The 22,574-nt window shown below is 31.3% G+C and overlaps 2 protein-coding genes across 4 annotated transcripts; one reads left to right on the top strand and one right to left on the bottom strand.

Annotated features, from left to right (window-relative positions):
* The first annotated feature begins 7,539 nt into the window (after positions 1-7,539).
* On the top strand, positions 7,540-10,248 carry LOC102583673 (tubby-like F-box protein 5). 2 transcript variants are annotated; one of them, XM_006340574.2, is made up of 5 exons: positions 7,540-7,840; positions 8,378-8,749; positions 8,850-8,937; positions 9,160-9,289; positions 9,388-10,248. In XM_006340574.2, the coding sequence occupies exons 2-5, from the start codon at positions 8,402-8,404 to the stop codon at positions 10,043-10,045; spliced, it is 1,224 nt and encodes a 407-aa protein (XP_006340636.1). In that variant the 5' UTR covers positions 7,540-7,840; positions 8,378-8,401; the 3' UTR covers positions 10,046-10,248. The 2 variants fall into 2 exon arrangements, with proteins under 2 accessions (XP_006340636.1, XP_006340635.1); XM_006340573.2 differs by having other exon boundaries at positions 8,373-8,749.
* Positions 10,249-11,946: 1,698 nt separating this feature from the next.
* Positions 11,947-17,602, bottom strand: LOC102583140 (U-box domain-containing protein 5). Of its 2 annotated transcripts, none has more exons than XM_006340572.2 (6): positions 17,100-17,602; positions 16,158-16,223; positions 15,416-15,601; positions 14,919-15,026; positions 13,403-14,502; positions 11,947-13,011 (listed from the first exon to the last, which is right to left on the bottom strand). In XM_006340572.2, exons 2-6 carry the CDS (start codon positions 16,209-16,211, stop codon positions 12,249-12,251), a joined length of 2,211 nt encoding a protein of 736 aa, XP_006340634.1. In that variant the 5' UTR covers positions 16,212-16,223; positions 17,100-17,602; the 3' UTR covers positions 11,947-12,248. The 2 variants fall into 2 exon arrangements, with proteins under 2 accessions (XP_006340634.1, XP_006340633.1); XM_006340571.2 differs by having other exon boundaries at positions 16,158-16,220.
* Positions 17,603-22,574: the final 4,972 nt, after the last annotated feature.

Raw genomic sequence — 22,574 nt, 5'->3', positions numbered from 1 at the left:
GACGCAAATATTACATTATTATTTTATTCATACATTCTCACATCAGAACATACAATATCTCAATTGACTTAAATGCTTAATAGGAAAAAACTGTAATATATTACAAATTAACTTTATGCAATTAATCAAGCATTTTCACAATAGAAATGCATAGATCTCTCTAACCTTTTCGATTAAATATGAGAAAATACAAGTTTTTTTTTGTCACTCGATGTCTGGAGCTTATATTGGAGTCTTGATTAAATTCAAATGAGTAAATTTTAGGTTTAGCCAACATAAAAATCATATGTGTATGCTATAGCTATAGTTTGCATAATTGCGCTCCATAACAAATTTTATGTTTGCTATGGAGCATCAGATTTGTATAAAAATCGCAGGCATCTGATTTGTATAAATCGCAGCGATTTGTATAAATCAAACGTCTGTGTATATGAAAATTGTGTTTGTATATGTATATGTTCTTTATGTTTGTATATCTGCATAAAACTTGAATTTGTATACAATTGAATCAAAATAAAACATTTGGATAGCAAATCTCTCTCTCTCGCTTTATACTTTTATTTTTGCTATGGAGCAACAGATCTCTGATTTGTATAAATCGCAGCGATTTGTATAAATCGCAGCGATTTGTATAAATCAAACGTCTGTGTATATGAAAATTGTGTTTGTATATGTATATGTTCTTTATGTTTGTATATCTGCATAAAACTTGAATTTGTATACAATTGAATCAAAATAAAACATTTGGATAGCAAATCTCTCTCTCTCGCTTTATACAACACAAATTATACATTGTAATTTGTATAATTTGTGTTTGTATAAAGCGAGAAAGAGAGAAAGGCAAAAGAGAACTGGTAGGGTAAGATCTGTATTTGTATAATTATAAGTGTATATGACGAAAATATATGTATCTGTATTTGTATATACAGTTTTCTCTCCCTTAATACAAACACAAACGCAATTTATACATTTGTGTTGTATAAAGTAAGAGAGGCGAAGGAGAGTGGCGAGCAAGATTTCTAGGGAGAGAGGCGAATGGCAAGTGTTTGCTACGGATTAGAATTAAATGAAACTGTGGTTATAACATTTAATTTGAATTAATAGTTTGCTATTTTATACAATTTTCTCAATTCAATGCACACTGTAGGGCCCATTAGAGGTGCTCCCGACATGATTCTCTTCATACCCAAGGCTCGAAACCGGGACATCTAGTCAAGGGTGAAATAGTCTCATTACTGCATCACAACTCATGTTGGTGAGAAAATACAATGTTGACGTAGTAGTAATTAGGTAAAATTATATGAAATAACAAACTATTAATTCAAATTAATGTTATAGTCATAGTTTATTTTATTTGTAATTCCTAGCAAACATCCCCTTTTTTTGTCATCTGGTTCAGTATACAATTAGCCATTTTGGCATACAATTAGTCATTTTATACATTTCGGTATAAAATGTGTTTGTGTTTGTATAAACTTATAATTATATAAATATAGATCTTATTATACAAATTACAATGTATAAATGAATTTATACAAAACTGAACAATTTGTATAAAATTGGATGTATCTAGCGAATTATACAAATCAAAAGCTTCATAGCAAACATAAAATTTGCTATGGAGCGCAATTATGCAAACTATAACTATAACATACAAATATGATTTTAATGTTTGCTATACGTGAAAGTTGCTCTAGTAATTATGTTAAGAAAATGAATAGAGAATGTCAATGGTGTTATTGTAACTGCTATTTGGGCTTTCCAGCAGCAAAGGAGGACGCAGCCCACTTAGCTTGGACTAACAAGAACCTATTTCTAGCCCATCTAGAAAAACATCCCGCTGAACTTTTCATGCCATCATTTAAATTTTGTCCATATTTTAAAAGTTACGCAAATATAACCTTTTTGAAAAATTATCCTTTCAGACAATTTTAGACTCGAGTCTAATATTAGCTCATACCTCAACCTTACAAGTAAACCATTAGATTATCGTCTAACGTTCACAAAACATACAAATTTAAAATCATAGTCTAATGTTTTTTCATAAGATCATCAATTTACTCAAAATAGATTGTTACACCACAATCTGAAAGATACATAAGTTATTTTTAAAAAAAATCAGTTGCTAGATAGTTTTCTCAAAAATAGACAAGGAATAAAAATACCTAAAACAGTTTTCAGGGTTGAAAGTCTAATCTCAATTTTATCAACAACTACACCAACTTCTCATTAGAGATTAAAGTAAACCCCATGTCAACGGTATACATAAATTTTAATCAATTTATTATTTAATAACAAACCACATTTAACTGTACACAATCAACAATATTAATCGATGATTTGATAATTAAGTAAGTGTACATAAAAAAAAATTATACTATAAATACACACAATTTAAATCCTCTCGAATGAAATAATTTTTAAAAATTATAGGACAGAAAAAATAGAAAATGTCAAAGTTTGTGAGCTGGCCAGTCATGGGAAAGAATGATGAGTAGATACGGAATGGATTCCCAAACATGAAATACCTTATCTCTGTCGAACATCACATGACAACAAACATTTTTATGAAGTACATCTACTGTCAGAGGGGCCTTACTCTACATTCAACTCAATAATACTCCTTTTATTTTAATTTATTCGTTTAATCTATGTATAATATATTAAAAGCACCTTTTAATGATTAAAAAGTTGAAATTGATGAATTATTAAATCAACTTAAAAGAAAATTAGGTAAGTCAAACAAATTAAAATGTAAGGGAAGAAATATTAAAAATTTAACGAATGATATAATTTCTCAATTTAATTCGACTTTCTATGCAAATTGGTATGGTTGTGGTGAACTTGTGGTCAAGATGAACGAGCTAAATGTCATATAATCACGTTTTCCACTTTTAATTGTTATGTTACGCTCTTTTTGAAAATCAATTTGACTAATTTTCAAAGTTAAATTAGATTATATTAATTTGATATTTTAAATAAAAAATTTAGATATTCAAAACTATAAATTTCATTTTTTTGCATATCAATATGATGAAAAATGCATCGTAAAATGTTAATCAAAGTTATTATCGTTTGACTCTAAAAAATGAAACTTTGATAATTAAAAATAGACGAAAGTAGTAACCGATAACAGTTAAACATGCTTTTGTGGGGTCACTAGAAATTCAAATGAAAAGAGATGTTCCAGCTAATACAGTCCAATTAAAGAGACAATGCAAAATCTGACATATACTACCTCCAATTAGGTCTTACACACCTCCATGGCTCCATCGGCATGGAGTTACATGAAAGTTGCGCCAACGAACCAATGTATGAAGCACGAAGTTTAAGTAAATAAAGAAAAAATTTAAATGTTTGATCATAATTGATGATATGCAGATTTTATGTTATTAAATATATGCTATGAAGATTTTACACCTATTATTTTGAGTGAATTTTATATGATGGTGTAAAAAGTTGATATGTTGTACTTATTCTTTTTGTTCGTCACAATCCGACCATGAATGGTTTTCACGCTGTTTCTATCGTTTGGTGATTGTAATCTTTTGTGTGACTCCTTACAAATAACAACATATCAACTTAAGGGTTATTATCTGCAAACACAAAATTAGGAAAATGACTTTAATTTGAAATATGATGGGATGATTGAGATTTTAGTTTAAATAGAAAAAAGTTTATTGGGATCGCTATTTGTCCCTAAAAATGAAATAAAATATTATTGAAAGCGACATCCCACTAAAATGAGTCATGCAATATCTGAATCTAAATTTAATTTGACCATAATAGGAATATCGGATATTGAATGAAAAATAAATTAAAAAAATAGGAAAATGAGAGCGATATGTATAGTCCCACTGTTTATTGAGTCCATTTAATCATTTTCAGCGAATACATATAAGAGTTTATAATCTTTTTACTGCTCATGAATGGGTGTTGCTTTTCAATAATAGATCGATGCTCCTATAAATAGAAAAAGAAAATGCTCTGAATTTGGTGATTTAGAATATAATAAGTACTAGATTGGTTCATATACTGTATGTCTTTTAAATATATTTTTTCGTTGAGAAAAAATATATTTAATAGCCTTAATAACGAGAATATTTATCTGAAATTTTATTTAGGAAAAACTACTTATCTAGACATATTTTACTATCATATATACATATTTTACCTCTAGTTTAAAAATATTACATATAATACCACTTTTTAATAATTATACCATATTTTTTAAAAGTTAAATTAGATACACAATCCCCTTAAATATGGATTTTAATAATTATCTTAAAAGTATATCTTCTTAATTAATGTGACTTTAACAATTCAAATTACTTCCTCTCCCTTCACACCATCAGCCCACTCCCCTACGTTATTCACTGTTTACACACATCTACCATTACCCCCCTTCTTCCTCAACCATTTCAATACATTGTTTTGTCACACACATCTACCATTACCCCTTTCTTCCTCAAGCATCTCAATACATGTTTCCATGTACTAAATTCATAATCAATTCTCTATAATCAACATTATATAAATAGGTAAAAGTAAGATTTTTGTTTAGTTATTTCGAGATATTCTATTGTAACTTTGTTCTTATCATGTTAATGTATCTAATTCGAAGCTCTAATTCTTTTAAAGTTCGATTTTAGGATTTTTACATTGTTTGAATCTATTAGTTCTCCACACTTTTTAATGGATGAAAATGTACACTATCATTAATTTCGTACAACGATTTGAATTTTTTTATTTTTTTGGATTAATGATAAGACAAATAATCTACACTCGTGATTTATTCTTAAGTTCATGCGGTTTAATTACATTCCATATTTAGATACATACAATTATATGTATATGCTTACTATGTATCCGAGATACATGTTCTTGAATATGATGTATGAAATTGATACTTGATACATCAGATTAATACTAGATACATATAAAAGATACATGAAATTAAAATTAGATCATATAATTAATAGATACATGAAATTAATATTAGGTCACATAAATAGATACATGAAATTAATATTAGGTTAGATAAATAGATACTTCTATGATACATATGAATGTGCTTGTATGATACTCATTGTATCTAGTGCTTAGTTTGTTGGATACACCATATATTGATAATAGATACATCAAACTAATGAATTTATTATTTTAAGAGTAATAAAATGAAATTAGTCAAATTAACTGACCAAGATATACATGTTTTTGTCTTTTATTAATAATATTAATGAAATTTATCATTTCAAAGGATAGTAAAATAAAATCAATTAAACATGTATACACTACTTGATTTCCATCTTATATTAAGGGATTTGATTAATTTAAATTTCTAAATTAATTGTCCATGTATTTTGAAAATCTAAAAATCCTCAATGATTCCTCTAATTAAGGAAATCAGTTACAACCAATTAATTTAAACAAATAAAATACGTATCTTGATTTTAAAATTCGACAGATACATGTATCTCGCGGATTCAAATTGATGTATCTCAAACATGAAATATGGTAGAGGAAGTAATAGTTGAAACTATCGGGAATCTTAGTAATTAGGACCTAAACTAGTGGGATTTATGTAGTTTGCCCTTTTATTTATCTCCCTCTTAAGGGCCCATTTGGATTGACTTAAAAAAAGTAGCTTTTAAGTCAAAAATAAAAAGTCAAATTGAAATGACTTTTAAGTAAAAAATAAAAAGTAGGGGAGATCTATTTTTGGTTTTCGACTTATTTTAAGTCATTTTAAACTTATTTTAAGTCATTCTTGACATTGCCAAACACTTCTCAACTTATTTTAAGTCATTTTTTACTTATTTTAAGTTATTTTTTAATATTTAACAAATACTTCCAAAAGTCAAAAATTGACTTTAAAATAAGTTTGACCAACTTTTAAGCATTTCCAAACACTCTCTAAAATTCTCAAATCAGTTAATATAATGCTCCTCCAATAGTTAGAATGAGTGAGAGGATTGGGAAAGAATTTGATTTTTTAAATTAGTTTTGCTATTTTTTTTATATAGAAGAGATTTATATTTGTTCACATAATAAATCAAACATATTAATTTTTTTATTCATTTTATAAATTGCCAAAAAAAATGAATTTCTGAGAAATTAGATTTGTGTCACCATCAGTACGTGCTTGGGAAGCATATGGTGGAGAGGGACGTTTGAACAAGGTAATGACACACTCACGCGTCCCCAAAAAGTGATGAAAAAGCACACCAAACGACACTCGATACAATTCTTTCGTCTCAAACTTTTAATCGTAATTTTTAAAATGTACATTATTTTTAAAAAATTGGTTATGTGAAATTCTAATGATAATTTACGTCTTATATGTAATATATTATATATGACTTATATGTCTATATATTTTAATAACTTTAAGCATCTATTTATGGATATTTAAAGTTGAAGAATATTAAATGTGATCTAAGGTTAAGTTAAAAGATATATTTATGTTTTTTTAAAATAATTAATTTTATATTATTTATTATTTTAAAATATAATTAATTGTTATTTTATTATTAATCTTTAACAATAAATATTCTTAAAAATTACAAATATTTTAATTATGAATTAACAACACTTAAATTAAATAACCATTAAGTGAATAAAATTATTAATAATAATTAAAACACTCCGATATTTTCTTTAAAAACGTATAAATAAAAAGTCTAATAAGTATTTTAGGACGAATTAAACAATAGTTAACTAGATTAGTGCGTTTGACTCCGTGTGACCACAATAAAAATACGTTATGTTTGAATATTTAACGGATATCTAATTTTCGGTCCATTTTTAGAAGTACATAAAACCATTTTAAACCTAACTAAAATCGTGCACTTGCTAATACGAGTATAGATTTGTGCATGCTTTATGTTTATTTAGAGCATAGTTTTGTATTTTTTCGTTTTAAAATAAGTGACATTTTAGTTTTGAAAAAACTATCTTAAAACAAGTATGTTGTTAGAAATTCAAAAAAACAATTCGTAAGTTTTTCCAATTATACGCTAACACTACATCTACTATACATTAAATTTGATAGAACTATAATATTAATAATAATAAAAAGAAGCAAGACCTCACATCATTTAGAGATATATTTCCTCCATTTTAAATTAATTGAATTGTTGAAACATTTTTCATTTTTCAAATTAACTTAATTGCTCAATTTTCAAGACTACATTTATAAAGTTCTTTCAATTTTAACCTTCATTAGTTAGTATTGGAATTAGTTATTAATTAATGTTTAGTTATTTTAATCATAAATTTGACAATAATTAATAAGGGTAAAAATGGAAAATTATGTCTAATTTATGTCTTAATCTTTTTTTTTTAAAGGATGTGAAATACCTCAGCAATTCAATTAATTTGAAATGGAGGGAGTATATTTTTTTTTATATAGTTTCTACTATATTTGATGTAATATAGAGCATTGCCTTGAGATTTTTGAGCACCGAAATGTTTAGTGAATACTTTTAAGATATTATTTTATAAATACCGTCACATATGAGGGACCATTTTTGTTATTTTGACACATCTGGGTGTGGCAAAACTTTGATAGATACGCACACAAAGAAGCCCCTTTCGTCTTCCTAGCTCGTGAATTTTTTTCCTTTAATTTGTTGGCGGAATTAACGGCGGTTTTTCGGTGGTGGTGCCACTGGTGTTTCCGGCGACATGACATAAAGTGTAAAGCGTTGCCGATCCAGGGTTCCACCGGAGAAGTGAGGACCTCCACCTCATTCGCCGCGTTTTTTCCTTCTTCGATCTCTGCATCCCGCAGCTTGCTTTCAACGATTTCATCTTCTTTGTAACTCGTGTTTTTTAGGTTTTCTCCTACCCTTTTGTGTGTTTTGATGCATTTTTGTTCTCTGGATGTATTTCATTTTTTTCTTTTTTCTTAATCTCTTCTTCTCTTCCTAGCTGCATGTCGGCTCTGCTTTTGGTTTTTCGTCGGAGATAGTATAGAAATGCGCACATTTTGAATTTTTTTCGCTTTTTTATTCCTGGGTATTTATTTTTGTTGCTTTTGTAAAGAAACTCACATTTTGAATTTCTCTTTTTTTTTAAAATAAAATTGTTGCGGGATCTCAGAATTCCGAATTTGAGTGCTTTGAAACTTTGGATAGGCTTGAAATGACATAAAGCACCTGTTCTGACATTCTTGTAGATCTTTTTTTTTTCTCCCTCACCAAAGCTATTGATTTTGATGAAAACATTTCTAGTTTGTCTTAAAAGACGTATTTTGAATTGAAATTAAATGGGTCCGAGTTGAACCAGGAAATTTGAACTTAATTAATGTTATGGTTTGAAGGTGAAAATGTTGGAATGTTGTAATTGATTTACTCTTCCATTTGAAGGAAAGGTGTAGTTGATGTGATTGATAGAAATGTCTTTGAAGAGCATTGTTCGTGAGCTGAGGGAGATGAAAGATGGTATAGGGAATATATCAAGGAGGGGAACAGAAAGAAAGCATTGGAGCAACAGAACCCGGTCACACATAGTCCCTGATGTGGCCCTTTCTGATCCAATTGAACAAGGACAATGGGCAAATTTACCACCAGAACTTCTTTTGGATATCATCCGCAGGGTTGAAGAGAGTGAGGCATCATGGCCTGCTCGATCCGCCCTTCTCTTTTGTGCATCTGTTTGCAAATCATGGAGGGAAATTACCAAGGAGATTGTTAAGACTCCTGAGGAATGTGGTAGGCTTACCTTTCCCATTTCACTGAAACAGGTAATCACCTTAATCTATTTCACTTTCCTTTCTATGTCTATTTCTGATGTTGATTGATATTAAAAGATAGTGTCTTTTATTGTTTCCATGTTTAAACCAGCCGGGTCCCCGTGAATCCCCAATCCAGTGCTTTATTAAACGGGACAGAGCTAATTCAGTTTATCGTCTCTACTTTGGCATGACTCCATGTAAGTAATATCGTCTGCCTATCCTGTAAAGATTTTAAAATCCATCTTTAATGGGGAACTTGCACTTAGGCTGATGTATTGTATCTTACAATCAAGTTAGTACACCAGATCGGAAATTCAGAACCTTTTATAACTTCTACTGATGTTTGTGGTCTATCTTTTTCATCGGAAATTCTTCCTTGTCAATGAAAGATGCATAACTGATATTTTACTTCACGACAGCTGAGGATGAGAGGGATAAACTATTGTTGTCTGCCAAAAAAATCAGAAGGGCGACAAGCACAGACTTTGTGATATCATTTGTTGCAGATGATTTTTCTCGAGCTAGCAATATGTATGCCGGTAAACTGAGGCAAGTTCAATCAAATTTCCAATTATATTTAAATTAGCAGGAGGCAAAGAAAAGCTTCTACTTTCCATTTTAATAATATTTGGAAACAATTTGACCAGATCTAACTTTCTTGGGACCAAGTTCTCCATACATGATTGCCAACCTCCAAGTGATGCAGCCATTCAACAACCTGGTCGTCTCAGTCGGAGATTTCACGCAAAACAAGTTTCTCCAAGAGTACCTGCGTGCAACTATAGAGTAGCTACCATTTCGTATGAACTCAATGTTCTTCGTGCAAGAGGACCTAGGAGAATGCATTCTGCCATGCACTCTATCCCCTTGTCTTCAATCCAGGAGGGTGGCAGTGCTCCAACACCTAAATCATTCCCACAATCTTTTGATGAGAAGTCATTTTCTGGACCACTCGCAATAGCAAAGGAGTCAGCCATGGATATCATTTCAAGGTCAGCAGTGACGGCGACTTCTCAAGAGCTGCTTGTGCTAAAAAACAAGGCTCCTAGGTGGCATGAACAATTGCAGTGCTGGTGCTTAAATTTTAAAGGCCGTGTTACGGTGGCTTCTGTGAAAAATTTTCAGCTAGTGGCAGCAGTTGATCCATCTCACAATATACCAGTCGCAGAACAAGAAAAAGTAATTTTACAGTTTGGAAAAATTGGAAAAGACATCTTCACCATGGACTACCGCTATCCACTTTCTGCTTTCCAAGCTTTTGCAATCTGCTTGAGCAGCTTTGACACGAAACCAGCCTGTGAATGATTTCATGCAGATTGCAAATCAAGATAAGCTCCCTTTCTTCTCTTTGGTTGCTTCGTAATGCTCCATATTCATGTAGAATCCCTGAGAACGCATGGCCCTTTGTATAAATGAGAATATTCGGTGCCAGTTTCTCCAATAGCATTCTCATGTTAACTGTTTCTTTGTACTAATATTATCCTTAATCTTTTAAATTTGTTAATTCAGCTTTTTGCCGAGTAAATTTTCGTTGATCTATAGAGCCACTTTCATGCGCAGAAGTGATTATGATCCATACAATCCCTTTCCAATGTTTTTTCATGAGCATAAGTTCTCAGTCTAGACCCTTGAGTTGCTACCTTTCAAAGCTGCATTTGTACTCTGAAAGACACCAATTGTTCAATGACGAATCTTGGTCATTATAATCAATTATCTTGTTCTTACCATTCGTTCAAATTATTCACCTAGTTTATAACACTATCAATCCCTTTGCATATATATCACTATTTGCAGCTAAGTTTTCCCTAGGTTGTGGAAGCTATACGTCAAATGTCTCGTTTAACTAAGTTTCCCTAGCTGTTTCTTGTTGTAAGTGTAATAGTCCCTTGGAACTTCCTGAACTTGGAAATTTCAGATTGTTTGTGTTGAATTGGTATCTGGTTGAAGCTGATGTTTTGGACCGGCCACTTCCACCTAGATATACATAGTAGAGAGTTGGGTGACTTTGTCTGTCCCAAAGCTCTTTATAAATAATAATATTTGGCAATTCTTAAACACGTTATCTTTGTTTCACGATGATCTCAAAGTCATTTTTCTTTTTTTGAACATCTCGAAGTTCTTTGACAATAGACATATTACACCAGCAAATATATATTATATACTTAACTTCTTGAATCACGTGAAAGTTACTATGTCAAGGGAGAGGAGAACTTACGCAATTTACCAGTCTAGCTATTATGTCCATTTAAATCTGCAATTTTATGCCTAAGTGCATGTACATAGATTGTGGTCACCTTGTTTGAGTTGCAACATTTTAGATCCAGAAACTATGACAAAAAGCTTGGTGAAAACAAAATGTCTTTTTATACATGATTTTTTCTTATATCCTCATATTAAAAATACCATAAAACTGTTTTTTAAGGTCAAAAAGCTTTTTTGAAATAAATATTTCTTTGTCCAACAAAACAAATAAAAACAAGCAAATTTCACATGTTGTGTTGTATTTGAATTATGTATGTATTGAGGTTTGAGGAGAAGGGAATAAACAAAAAAGAGAAATTTCCTTGCCATTACTAGCAATTTTTTTCTTCCTTCCCAGGCAATAAGATTACTTTTAAATAAGATAGAGCCAAAACAAAAAGAGGACTAAATACAAACAAGTATAGCACACCAAGAAATTCCCAATTATTATTAGTCAATTTCCAGAACTAACTCGCTCGTCAAAATTGAACAAAATAGAAATCTAGACGCATACATTTTATAATGTCAAAGTTGGAGTTGGAAAAAAAAAAGAGAAAAGTAGAATGGCGGAAAACATATGTTCCAACCTATTTTTTGGAGAAATTATTATGGGGTAGGAAATAAAACTCTCATCAATAAGATGAAAATTCAAGTGACCAGTCAATTGAGCAACTAAGATATAAATGTAATCAGTGTGATATGTTTGCAAATCTTATTAATAATGATGGTGTCCAAGTCTAAGTAATAAACAATGCCAAGTTGAAAAATGACCATAATGCTTACTAATTTAACATTATAAAATTACTTATACAAGAATGATGATCTCCTTGTTTCAACCTTTCCCAAAATAGGCTATACCATAAGGCATAAGTCAATGAAACAATAATAAAAAACTTAAGGAAGAAACAGAGTAATTGTTAAAACTTGAGAAGATGAGGGAACTAGAGGACACAGATGGATATTCATTCATCTTGTGTCCTAACAACTCCCAACTTTTTAATCAAAAAATGACATCTCTTTGAAAAGTTATCATATTTGTACATACAAAATACACTATACACCTGAATATGTTGTCCTGTGAAATGTTGAATTAATTAAATACAAACAAAAACTAGATACAACAACTGTAATTACACTTTCTATCCCAAGCAGCTATAACAATATGAATCCTTACTGTCTATGCCTCTCCCTAACAAAAACTAGATGAACCTGTGAAATTATACACATCCTACCATGCAAAAATGTATCTCACTATCTTCAAACCACATTACTTTCTATTTATCCTTTTGGCAGTAGGCGAAGTACGTTTCGAGAAAAATTTCCCAAAAATTCCTGTTCCTTGGGAACGAGATTTCGGTTGAGTAAAGTCAGTGGTAGGGGGTTTAGGAATGTAGACTTCCGGTTCGTAAGATTCTCCAGTATCACTAAATTCTCCCTTCAGCAGTCTCAACAATTCCAAAGCCATTGCCTTTGCTTTGTTGTTTCCATTAATAGATACAGAGACAAGTTCAGGGATGACACCTTCATCCATTACCAGTTGACAATATTGAACCCGTTGTAGGCATAAAGAAAGAAGAAAATCCACAGCATGTTCCTGGTCCTTGCGATTGTCACGTTCGAGCAGTTTCACAATTGCTGCAATGCATCCATCAGTTTCAGCTATAGCAATTCTAGCATCTTCTTTGTTGCACAAATTTTGCAAAATGATGACACAATTTCTTGCGAGCACTGTATCCTCAAGAAAAGGAACCAATTTAGGAACCAACTCTGAAGGTGCAATCAAGGAACCAATTTTGCTACTTCCTGACATGTTACATAATATTTTGATGGCTGGTTCCTGCAATTCTCTACTGTGGGCATCAAGGATCTCCAGGAGAGTAGGTAGTGCACCAGACATGGTAATTTTATGGTGACAGTTTTGGTGGCGGGACAACACTTCGAATATAGCAATAGCTTCCTTAGAAACCTCCGAACCAAGCAATGAGGTCAAAAGAGCAAATGCGTCATCGTTCAAGTATGGCAAACTGCTTCTGAGACGAAGGAACCATACAAGGATCAGTATGTGGAAGCAGAATAAGATAGAAGACCTCACTTTCTAGAATTTCAAAAAGGCCCAGAAGCATTAAACACCGAGGGTATCAAGATAATTAATTGAAATTCAAATTGGATTTTGAGTAAAATAAATAAATTCTTCCTAAGAGGAATAAGTCAGACATGTTCACATTTCATCAGAAAAAGTAACTACTTGAAAGGGATTTCAAAATTTTGTTGCATGGATTTCTCAGCAGAGATTTTGTTAGAATAATTTGTTGCCACAGAGGTTCTTTGAGCAGTTACCCTTTTACTAATCCGCTTAGGTGGGGGACTCGATCTACGATAAAGAATCAGACACTGAGAGAGAGAGAGAGAGAGCAGGTTTACCCGCATTCGTCTAGAACTGCTAATAATGACTGACATCCCAATAATTGAGCATCCTGATCATCACATTTATGTGCATCTTTCAAGAATCTGAAAAGTTTTTGAATAAAATTGTCCGATGACATCCAATTGCTAGCTTCACCGTTTTGTGTCAACATGTTTCTGATATTTCCAACCAAGTTGCATTGAGACTCCCAAGAAAGTGAACTGAGCCTCGTTAAACGCTCCAGTTCCATTTCATGTATGCTTTCACGAGATTGACCTTTATGAAAGTCATTTGAAATCTTAGAATGCGAAGCATGTGATGTAAAACTAGCATCTGAAGTTCCCAGTGACAAATTGCTGAAGTCTATATTTATAGATAGATCCATCATTGAACTGCTCAAGCTAGCAATTGAAGTGGAAGATGATTCCCATGAGTGACCTACTGTTGCTTGTACACTGGGATCAACAACGCTGACCCCATGTGCTGCAGTCCACCTTGATATAAGGTCCTTCATTGAGTTATTTGGGGTTGACGACAAATGGACCAATTTCCTTTTAGTTTTTGGACATGTATCATTACCTTGAGCAAACCATTTTTCAATCCAAAATCTTTCATATGTTTGTCCAGAAGCAATGACAACAGGATCATACATTAGTCTTGATGATAAAGGACATTTGAACTCATCCGGAAGTCGAGAGCCGTTGAAGATATCTCTTTGAGCATCATTATGATTACATTTCAGACGAGATTCCACTTCATATTCAAGGGAGTCCTCATGCTGCAGAGATCCATTCTCTGTGTGCTCTGCCACGATAGATTTTCCATTTTTGTTGAGAAGACTCAGAAAGAACAATAAGATTTTCCTTTTTGGTGGATCACCCTCCCCAATTTTCTCCAGTTGTTTTTTGATGGATCTTTTCTCTATCAAAAGATCTTTTGGAGATGTGATACGCAGGCTCCGCATAGCAATTTGAATAGCCTCAAGGACATGTTCTTCCCCTGAATGAGTTGTAGACGTACACTGATGAAGTAGCTTGCTCAATACCTTCCTTGCCTCCTCTTCAGATGGGTCCAAGCTGAATATCCCAGCCCCCAGGTCAGCAACCAGTTGCGATATCTGCAGCCAATAATGTCATTGAAGTGCATTGCCAGAGCCATCGAACAGAAACAGAAACCAACCAGGTAGAGAAAGGGAAAGAAAGAAAAAAAGAATCCACAGTTTAAGAGTGATCCTTCTTCTTCTCTTTCATTGAAAATAAAAGCTTTGAAAATAAATATGAAGAAAATAAATTGGACGAGCGCGCAGGATAAAAAAAAAACAAAAAGCTCTGGCAACAGTAAATGGATAGCCTAATGTAATCGTCATTTAGTTTAACACAGCAAAGTTATTTTCGATTAAAACAGCATGCACTCTGGCTTGGATGTAGAATTAATAATCAGGACACACCAACAATGTCTTTGCCATCAAGATGGACAGAAAAAGAAAGCAAATAAACACAGATAAATCTCTAAAAAGGAAATTTTCTGACTCACCTGTGTAGCCAACATTACAGGAACCATATTCTGCACACAGCTCAAGCTTTGCTCAAGCAATTTAATTGATTTGTTGCATCTTGAAAGTATAACATTTCCAGTTAGTGCCTGAAAATATGGTGCTAATTTTTATTAAGACTAATTTTCCGTTATATGAATGAACACATTAATTATCCGAACAGGTAGGTTGCTAACATAAAGAAGGATTGCACTTGCAGCATTTACATTTTTACACTTAATTGCATAACCTTCAAGTGTGCTAGTAGTTGAAACTCTTTGGATCTTCCCTCCCTTCCTATGATATATAGAAATGTAATAAAAAAAATACACTGGAAAACCTACAGATGTTGACGATCAATGAAATGCCAGCCACTAGCCAAATATTATACACTCTTATCAACTAATTTCTGAAGCAAGGAATCTTCTGTTAATGGGATATGTATTTAACTAAACAAATAGACAGAACTAGTTCTGTAGGATTGAGTAAAGATGCATACCAAGTATAGTTTACTGGATTCACTACAATGCTGAAGAATGCCCTTGGCTTTGTCAAGTGCTCTGGTTAACTGGCAAAGTACCTGTATTCCAGGGTTGGATCCAGGACGGGCTTCTTCAATTGCTGGAAGCAACATTGCAACTCTAGTAACAAATTTAATTAGTTCCATGCACATTAGACGATGCACCTGTAATCATCATCCAATAGAGGATATATTTAGTCATAGAAAGGCTTGTATGGCTAAAAATAAATAGCACAATGGGACTCGATAATGACAAGGAAACCATGAAATTTGACAGGTACATAATCCATGAACAAAACTTAGCAATCTGCAACCTCGTAAGAACAAAATTTAAACCAGAATAATGCTGCAAAGAGGTAACCACTTTAAATTTCAGATTTAAATTAGCATCCTCACTGAAGATTCATTCCAAGAGTTAAATAACTCTTTTGTAGTTCATCAGAATAGAGCTGACTCATGCAAAACTCCATTACCAGAAAACATCTTTTCCATTCTCTTTTTATACGGCAAAAGGACTTGTGACTATTACTCCTCCTTAATGTGAAGGCACCAAGATTAAGAGGAGTGTTGCTCCAGAGATGGGTGAGATCCGGAATTTTTGACACATCTCATTTGTGATTAGAAGAATGACTTGAGAGTAAATTGCCTTAATTAAACAAAGTGTGGAGATAATATCAGGAGCTAAAGAAGAGAACAGATGGAAGAGCACAGATTTATATACCTTGATGTCACGAGGAGATGGTATCCCAGCAACTGAAGCAGCATCACTCCCCATAAGGAAATTCTGCTAAAGAAGAGCAGAAAACTTACTTTGTAAATTTTAGTAATAAATACTAGTATCAACCAGTCAGAATATAACAGAGAAGAAAACAAGACATGAAAATCCATATGAAGGAAGGACAAAATTCATCAGAAATAGAAATATTTCCAAAAAACAAAATTATTTAGGCATACAACTAGGCAATGATTCTATATCAGGACTTCATTAGCATAAATTGACAGTAACAGCTTTGTGTTTACACTCTAAGTTTCTGATGAACAACAACCTATATAATCACGCAATCAAAATTTGGTGCTTTCTCTAAAGCATGAAACAGTCACACAATTCAATAAGGTATCAGAGCTAGCAAGAGTTTTTCAGTTTAAATCTCACAGCCACCCAAAGAGCAAAAAATAATATCCACGGGTTTGGCTCATAAAAAGAATCAGACCCACACATGACATAGCCTAATTAAGTAAACACATTACAGATAGTCACACAATTCAAAAAACAGATCTGTCATACAACAAGAAGATGGTTGAGCACCATGTATCATGTTCATCTTAAAGGTGAGAAAATCTACACACAAATCCATAAAGAATGAAATTTCACTTATAAAACCATTACATCTCAGGCTATAAAGGTTTAAATCCGCACGAATACTCAATTTCTCCTCTCTCTCCAACTTTCAAAATAATCAAGAAACACAGAAACAGACACATCCACAGATGCATAACCACATCTGTTTTCATTCACAACCCTTTTCACAGACTAACTCAAGAAATAAGAAAGTTGACATTGAAAAGCCAAAGAGAACAAACTTTACTTAACAAGCAATTAAGAATTTATTTTGGTATCCATAGCTGATAGCACCAAACCTAAACAGATGCAGAGTATCCATACCTAGGGGAGAGTAACAAAGAACCCCTCTCTGCTTAAGATGAAAACTCAAATTCTGTATAGTTCCAATTGTTTCTTTACAGTTCCAGCAACAAAAAACTGAAGTCCACTTTCAAAAACCTCATCAAATTCCCAGCAAAAGCGAATATTTTTCCCAATTCTACACAAGGAGAAGGGGTCAAAAAAGGAACTTTCTTTCTTTTTTACCCAAACAAAATAATAATACCCAATTCTTTCTCCTCAAGACTGGAAAAACATCCTCATATTCGCAATTATTTGGTTTTGATAACCAAAACATTAATTAAAGCTACAATCTTTACACCTCTGACGAACCTCAGAAACAATAATTCAACTGAATATATGAGAATTATGGTTGTAGAAGCAGGCGTGGAAGAATTTTTCTTGAATATGAGAGAGCTCAATTTTGTCAAGAGTCAACACATAATAATAGTACTAGTTTCGAAACTCCAAAGAAGACCGCACTAAGCATAAAGATACAATTTTTCACCTTTGTCTAGTCAATCAACCCCACACAACTACCATTGTTTTTTAAATATTAACTACCAAAACCTGTTCAGTAAGGGATGTTTGGTTTATAATGTACGGTTTGTTTTAGTAAGCTAATAATAATACAAAGATATTATATGATGAAGAATATTGTGTAATTTGTTATGTGATGAATTCGGAATTGTCTTATTTAATAAAGTGCATTTTGACTTTAGATACTCTTATCATGTAGTACAAAATAATATTTTTATCTCATATTAAATTATGTATAATTTCTGTATTTGGTTTTTAAAAGTTATGAAGTAGTAGTATTAGTGGACATCTGGACAGGAATTAAGTTATATTTGAAAAGTAATAGTTAAAGTTGAAAATCATATTTGAAGAAGAAATTATGATTTAACATACGTTTCACCCGAAAATAAAATTAATTTTGTGAAAATAATAAGAGAATTTTATATGAAACTAATTTTTCTTATATTCTAACCAAACAACCCCTCATATTTTAAGGAATATAGTAGTATTGGTCAAATGTTATAAATATATTACTACTGACAAAAGCAAAAGGGTAGAACAAGTAATAATTAAGTAATGGAAAAGGCAGAGCAGCCAACAGGGAGTATTCTTTCAGGATAAAGACACAGGTCATTTTCTAATCCCCGTTTCAATTTATTGTGTAATTTTAATTTGTCAAGAAATTTTAAAAACTGAAGAGAATTTTAAAATTTTGTGATATTAATGAAAAGATACATAAAACGTATCAATTGTTTCTTTGAGCTTGATTTTTCACTTGGTAATAAAATTTCCCCAGTCATATTATATATATATATATATATGTTGAAATTGAAAAATTATTTAAAAAATATTTTCTTAAACAAATAAAATAAAAAGTGCTACAAACAAATTGAAACTCCTCCGTCTCATTATATGGTCACCGTTTGATTTGATACGGTTATTAACAAAAAAAAAATTGAAATTTATAGTCTAAAATAATCCTTAGATACTTGTGTGTTTGTATATCATTAAATTAAATTATAAAAAAAATTCTAAAATTAAATTATTTCTAATTATAATATTATTATATTCTCTTAAATTAATTAACATGAAAAGAATATAGTATAAAATGGGACGGAGAGAGTAACTATTTAGCTTGTTCCATTAGCCAATCGCCTAGTTGGCTATAAAGTTAAACCTCGTTTGCCATTCGCTGTCGTTTGAACCTTTAATAGAGGAAATAGTGATGTGACCACTGGGCCCTTTTGATGCTTAAAGGCCCAGCAAAATAATTGCAAGGCCCATGAGATCTCTTTCTAAATCGTGGACCCCGCTACCAGCTGTATCTTTTGTCTTCTTTGACATATACATGTATATACCCTATAGGAAAAATATAATATTTTTATCTTTTATTAATAAAGATAAAAAATCATTAATTAAATCTATTATCTTCACAAATAACATTTTAAGAAGGTTGTATTTAGATTATGTCAGCGATTTGATAAACATAAGCTAAATTTGTTCAATAAAATATAAATTTTCATTCAACTATTTTTAAAGGGAAAATTTAGCCTACCAACTTTGACAATATAATTAAAAAAATGGTCTTACAAAGCAAATTCATATAGTCCAATAAAATTGACACTTTTTCTTTGGTTTTTTGGAGCAAAAACATATTTCCAATCCTTTTGTCACTTGTAGATTAGTTTTATCATTCTTTTGTTTAAAAAAAATATCATAGATTACTTTATCTCGTTGAAAATAATAATCATTACTTTATCTACTTCAGATATTTCTAATAACCCTATTCACGTCTTCTCTTGTTAGTATTTCTATTCACTTACATATAGGGGAGTAGTAAGTTTCTTTTTTGTTTAAAAAAATAGTAATAAATTATTAAGGGTAGGAAAAAGGGAAAATAAGAGACGAAAGTTAACATAATCTAACAATTGAGCTATTAAGATTTTTCCAATAAAATTTCATCATCTGTCCTTAATTAATTATTTCTTTATAAAAACACAAGTCATAGCTTTCTTTTATTTTGTCGGTGTATTTACTACGACTGCTTATTGAACGGATAATTCCGCTTAATGATTTATGCAATTTTTAATAGCCCAATACTAATAAGTAAATTTTACACTTTGCTTATCAATTACGATTTAATTTTGAAAGCCCTTAATATTTACTCTATCATTTTTCTATAGTGGCGGAAAGAAAAAAAAGAAAAGGATAGGATTAATACTTTATTGTTAATTTGTTTTTTCTGTTTAGTTTTATTGGTGGGAGGGTTAGACTTTGACAACGACAAATCACAAAAGTGTGGTGACGACTGACTTTGTCAAGACTAATTTGGGTGGAGATTATGATTTGTGGGCAAAAATTACTTCCGCGTTTTATATTAATTGTTTTATGCTTATCAAAAATCAATTAAATTAACTTATAAAGTTAAATTATATTAAATTGATTTTATATTTTTAAGTTATAACTAAAATATTTAAAAACTAACAAACTAGTGTTCTCTGCTTAATTGGAAACATCATTTTCCTTATTTTAAGAAATTTGTTTTCTTAAATAAAATTCTTATTGAAAATTTTGACCAATCAATTATGATAAAATAGAAAAATAAAAATATTTTCCTACACACCCTCAAAGAAAAAAAACTTACGTACTATAAAAACTACTCCCTCCGTTTCAATTTAGGTGAGGCATTTCATTATTCGAGGTCAAAGAGTTTAAGTTTGATTGAGTATGTGCATGAAATTTTTAATTTTGTAAAAATAAAATCTATATATTTGTAAATTACGTAAAAAATACTATAAATCATAATAATTAACAATCCAAAATATTTAAAAGATATATAAAAAAGTTACGATAAAAAATAGACTTATTTAAATTTTAAAATTTAAAATGTGCCGCATAAATTAGGACGAAGTGAGTAATTTTCTTGTGTTACAGGAAAAAATGATAATAACCCATTGACAATCTTGTTGACTAAGCTCTGTTTCACCTTCCCACGCGTCTACCAATTAGTATTATTTTTAGTCCGAAGAGTCACCACTATATACTGTGAAAGCATTTGACCAAGTACTAGTATATCATTGAAGGATTAGCTTTATGCATTTACTATCAACTTGAATTTTAGATTAATTAGGAGAACACTATTTATGCATGATAATTAAGAGTCAATACACGTGAACGTTAAGTTACCTCTATAGTCAACCCAATTTCACTAATTACCCAAAACCTAAAAACAAAAATCTTTTAATATGCCCAATTAATATCATTTTCATTTTTCATAATATACTAAAATTCTACAGAATTTATTGTTTTTTTTAGCGATATGTCACCTGAGTCTAATTCAGCCTCAAAAGCTAGCTCATGAAGGGAGGTTTGTTCAAGTCCATATAAGGAGACCAAATGTTTATCTCTCTATCGATGTGGGGCTTCTTAACAATTTTGATGCTGTACATCCATTTATTAGAGAGGATGTAATCAAAACTAACTTATCTGCCTAATCTAGGTTTTGTAGGTTAAGCTGGTTAATTATAATTGGATCTATTTGCCGGTTGTTATTGGTATTTAATTTCCATGCAAGTGTACCTTTTAGAAGACTTCGTCCTTAATAATTGGTCATGATAAAAATAGTAGTTAGCAAAAGCAAATAAGACGTTGTAGGTAAGAGGATTCGTTGCAGTTGAGAATTGAGAAGTCAAAATCATAGGCATCTGCTGGGAAAATGAATGTGCAACACATTTGACTGCACCAAACTCTAAGCATTAGTGTATAGTGACTAGCCGTTATAAATATCTGACCGAGCGGCTAAATGTGTAATTTCGTCTTCGTTTCGTGGAATCCTCGGAGATATAAGTATATATTTTAGTGTGATCGAGCAGCCTACTGTGTAACTTTCCCTTCTTTTCGTGGAATCCTCGAAGATACACGTATATATTTTACTTCACTATATCTTAACAAAAGACATTATATATAAATATTTTTATTCGACATATATATTTTAGTTTTATGGCTTATTCACTAAAAAAATTCACTTTTACACGAAAAAGGTCTTATTTTTATACATAAAAAAATAATTCTTTTATTCATTTATAAATGGTACTCTAGAAGCGATATTAAATGTTCATAAACAACCATGTAATTTAATCAATGAATGTCTATCCACTGGCCTTAGATGTCACTATCTATTTATAGGACATTAATTAAATGGGGTAAAAAATAATAATAAAGGTACATTAGGTGCAGCACGTTGAAATATCCAATCGGTTGCAACTTGCGCGTTGATGAATTTATAAACATTTCTTAATTCGTCATAATTAAGAGATCTGTCGGAATATCAAAAGGAATACCTTTTACAAGTCTTACATGGTACCACAAAACCAGAATACTTGGAGATTGATGAGTTTTTTTCAAGTGATCGATCTTATATACGTATATGTTTTATGCATGAAATATACTAGCTCATAATATGGTTAAATGATCTCTTTCCCTTTTACATATATGGTGTATTGATCTCCCAAGTTGAATGGTAAAAAATGCACAAATATCTTATGGACATATGATGAAGTAATATAATCTATTATCTATAGTTTTTTTCCCCCAAAAAGAGAATACATGGGATTTAACGAATCATGAACAACTTCTAGGATGGTGCTACCCACAAACTCAGAAACGAAAAATAAAGCACTAATTTAACCTATTCATTTGTAATCACAGAAATTAACCGAAAAGACATTGTCGTCATTTGATAATTTTCTTCGATGCATCTGTCAGTGTCAGATATTAGCATAACAGAAAAGAATAATAATTCTTAAAAACAGAACCTTGTAAAATAAACAACAACATTAGACGACGATGACATATGTGAAAATTGAAATGTCACAAAATTAACGTCATGCCTGCGACTCATTCAGAGTTCTAAAACACAATTGAATCAGTCAGTGGATGTGGGCTGTTAATGGGCTTCAG

Source organism: Solanum tuberosum, unplaced genomic scaffold (assembly GCF_000226075.1).
Source record: "Solanum tuberosum cultivar DM 1-3 516 R44 unplaced genomic scaffold, SolTub_3.0 scf00020, whole genome shotgun sequence".
Lineage (NCBI taxonomy): Eukaryota > Viridiplantae > Streptophyta > Magnoliopsida > Solanales > Solanaceae > Solanum > Solanum tuberosum.
The sequence above is the reverse complement of the archived record's forward strand: the minus strand, read 5'-3'. Positions and strand labels throughout refer to the sequence as shown.

Bases quoted from the DNA above. Each gene is read 5' to 3' on its own strand.
- LOC102583140 (XM_006340572.2), bottom strand. From the start codon at position 16,211: ATGGGGAGTGATGCTGCTTCAGTTGCTGGGATACCATCTCCTCGTGAC. The intron at 15,602-16,157 runs GTATATAAATCT...TGATGATTACAG, and splicing joins CATCTCCTCGTGACATCAAG to GTGCATCGTCTAATGTGCAT. The intron at 13,012-13,402 runs GTAAACCTGCTC...CCTTCGTCTCAG, and splicing joins GCAGTTCTAGACGAATGCGG to AAGCAGTTTGCCATACTTGA.
- LOC102583673 (XM_006340574.2), top strand. From the start codon at position 8,402: ATGTCTTTGAAGAGCATTGTTCGTGAGCTGAGGGAGATGAAAGATGGT. The intron at 8,750-8,849 runs GTAATCACCTTA...TGTTTAAACCAG, and splicing joins TTCCCATTTCACTGAAACAG to CCGGGTCCCCGTGAATCCCC. The intron at 8,938-9,159 runs GTAAGTAATATC...ACTTCACGACAG, and splicing joins CTACTTTGGCATGACTCCAT to CTGAGGATGAGAGGGATAAA.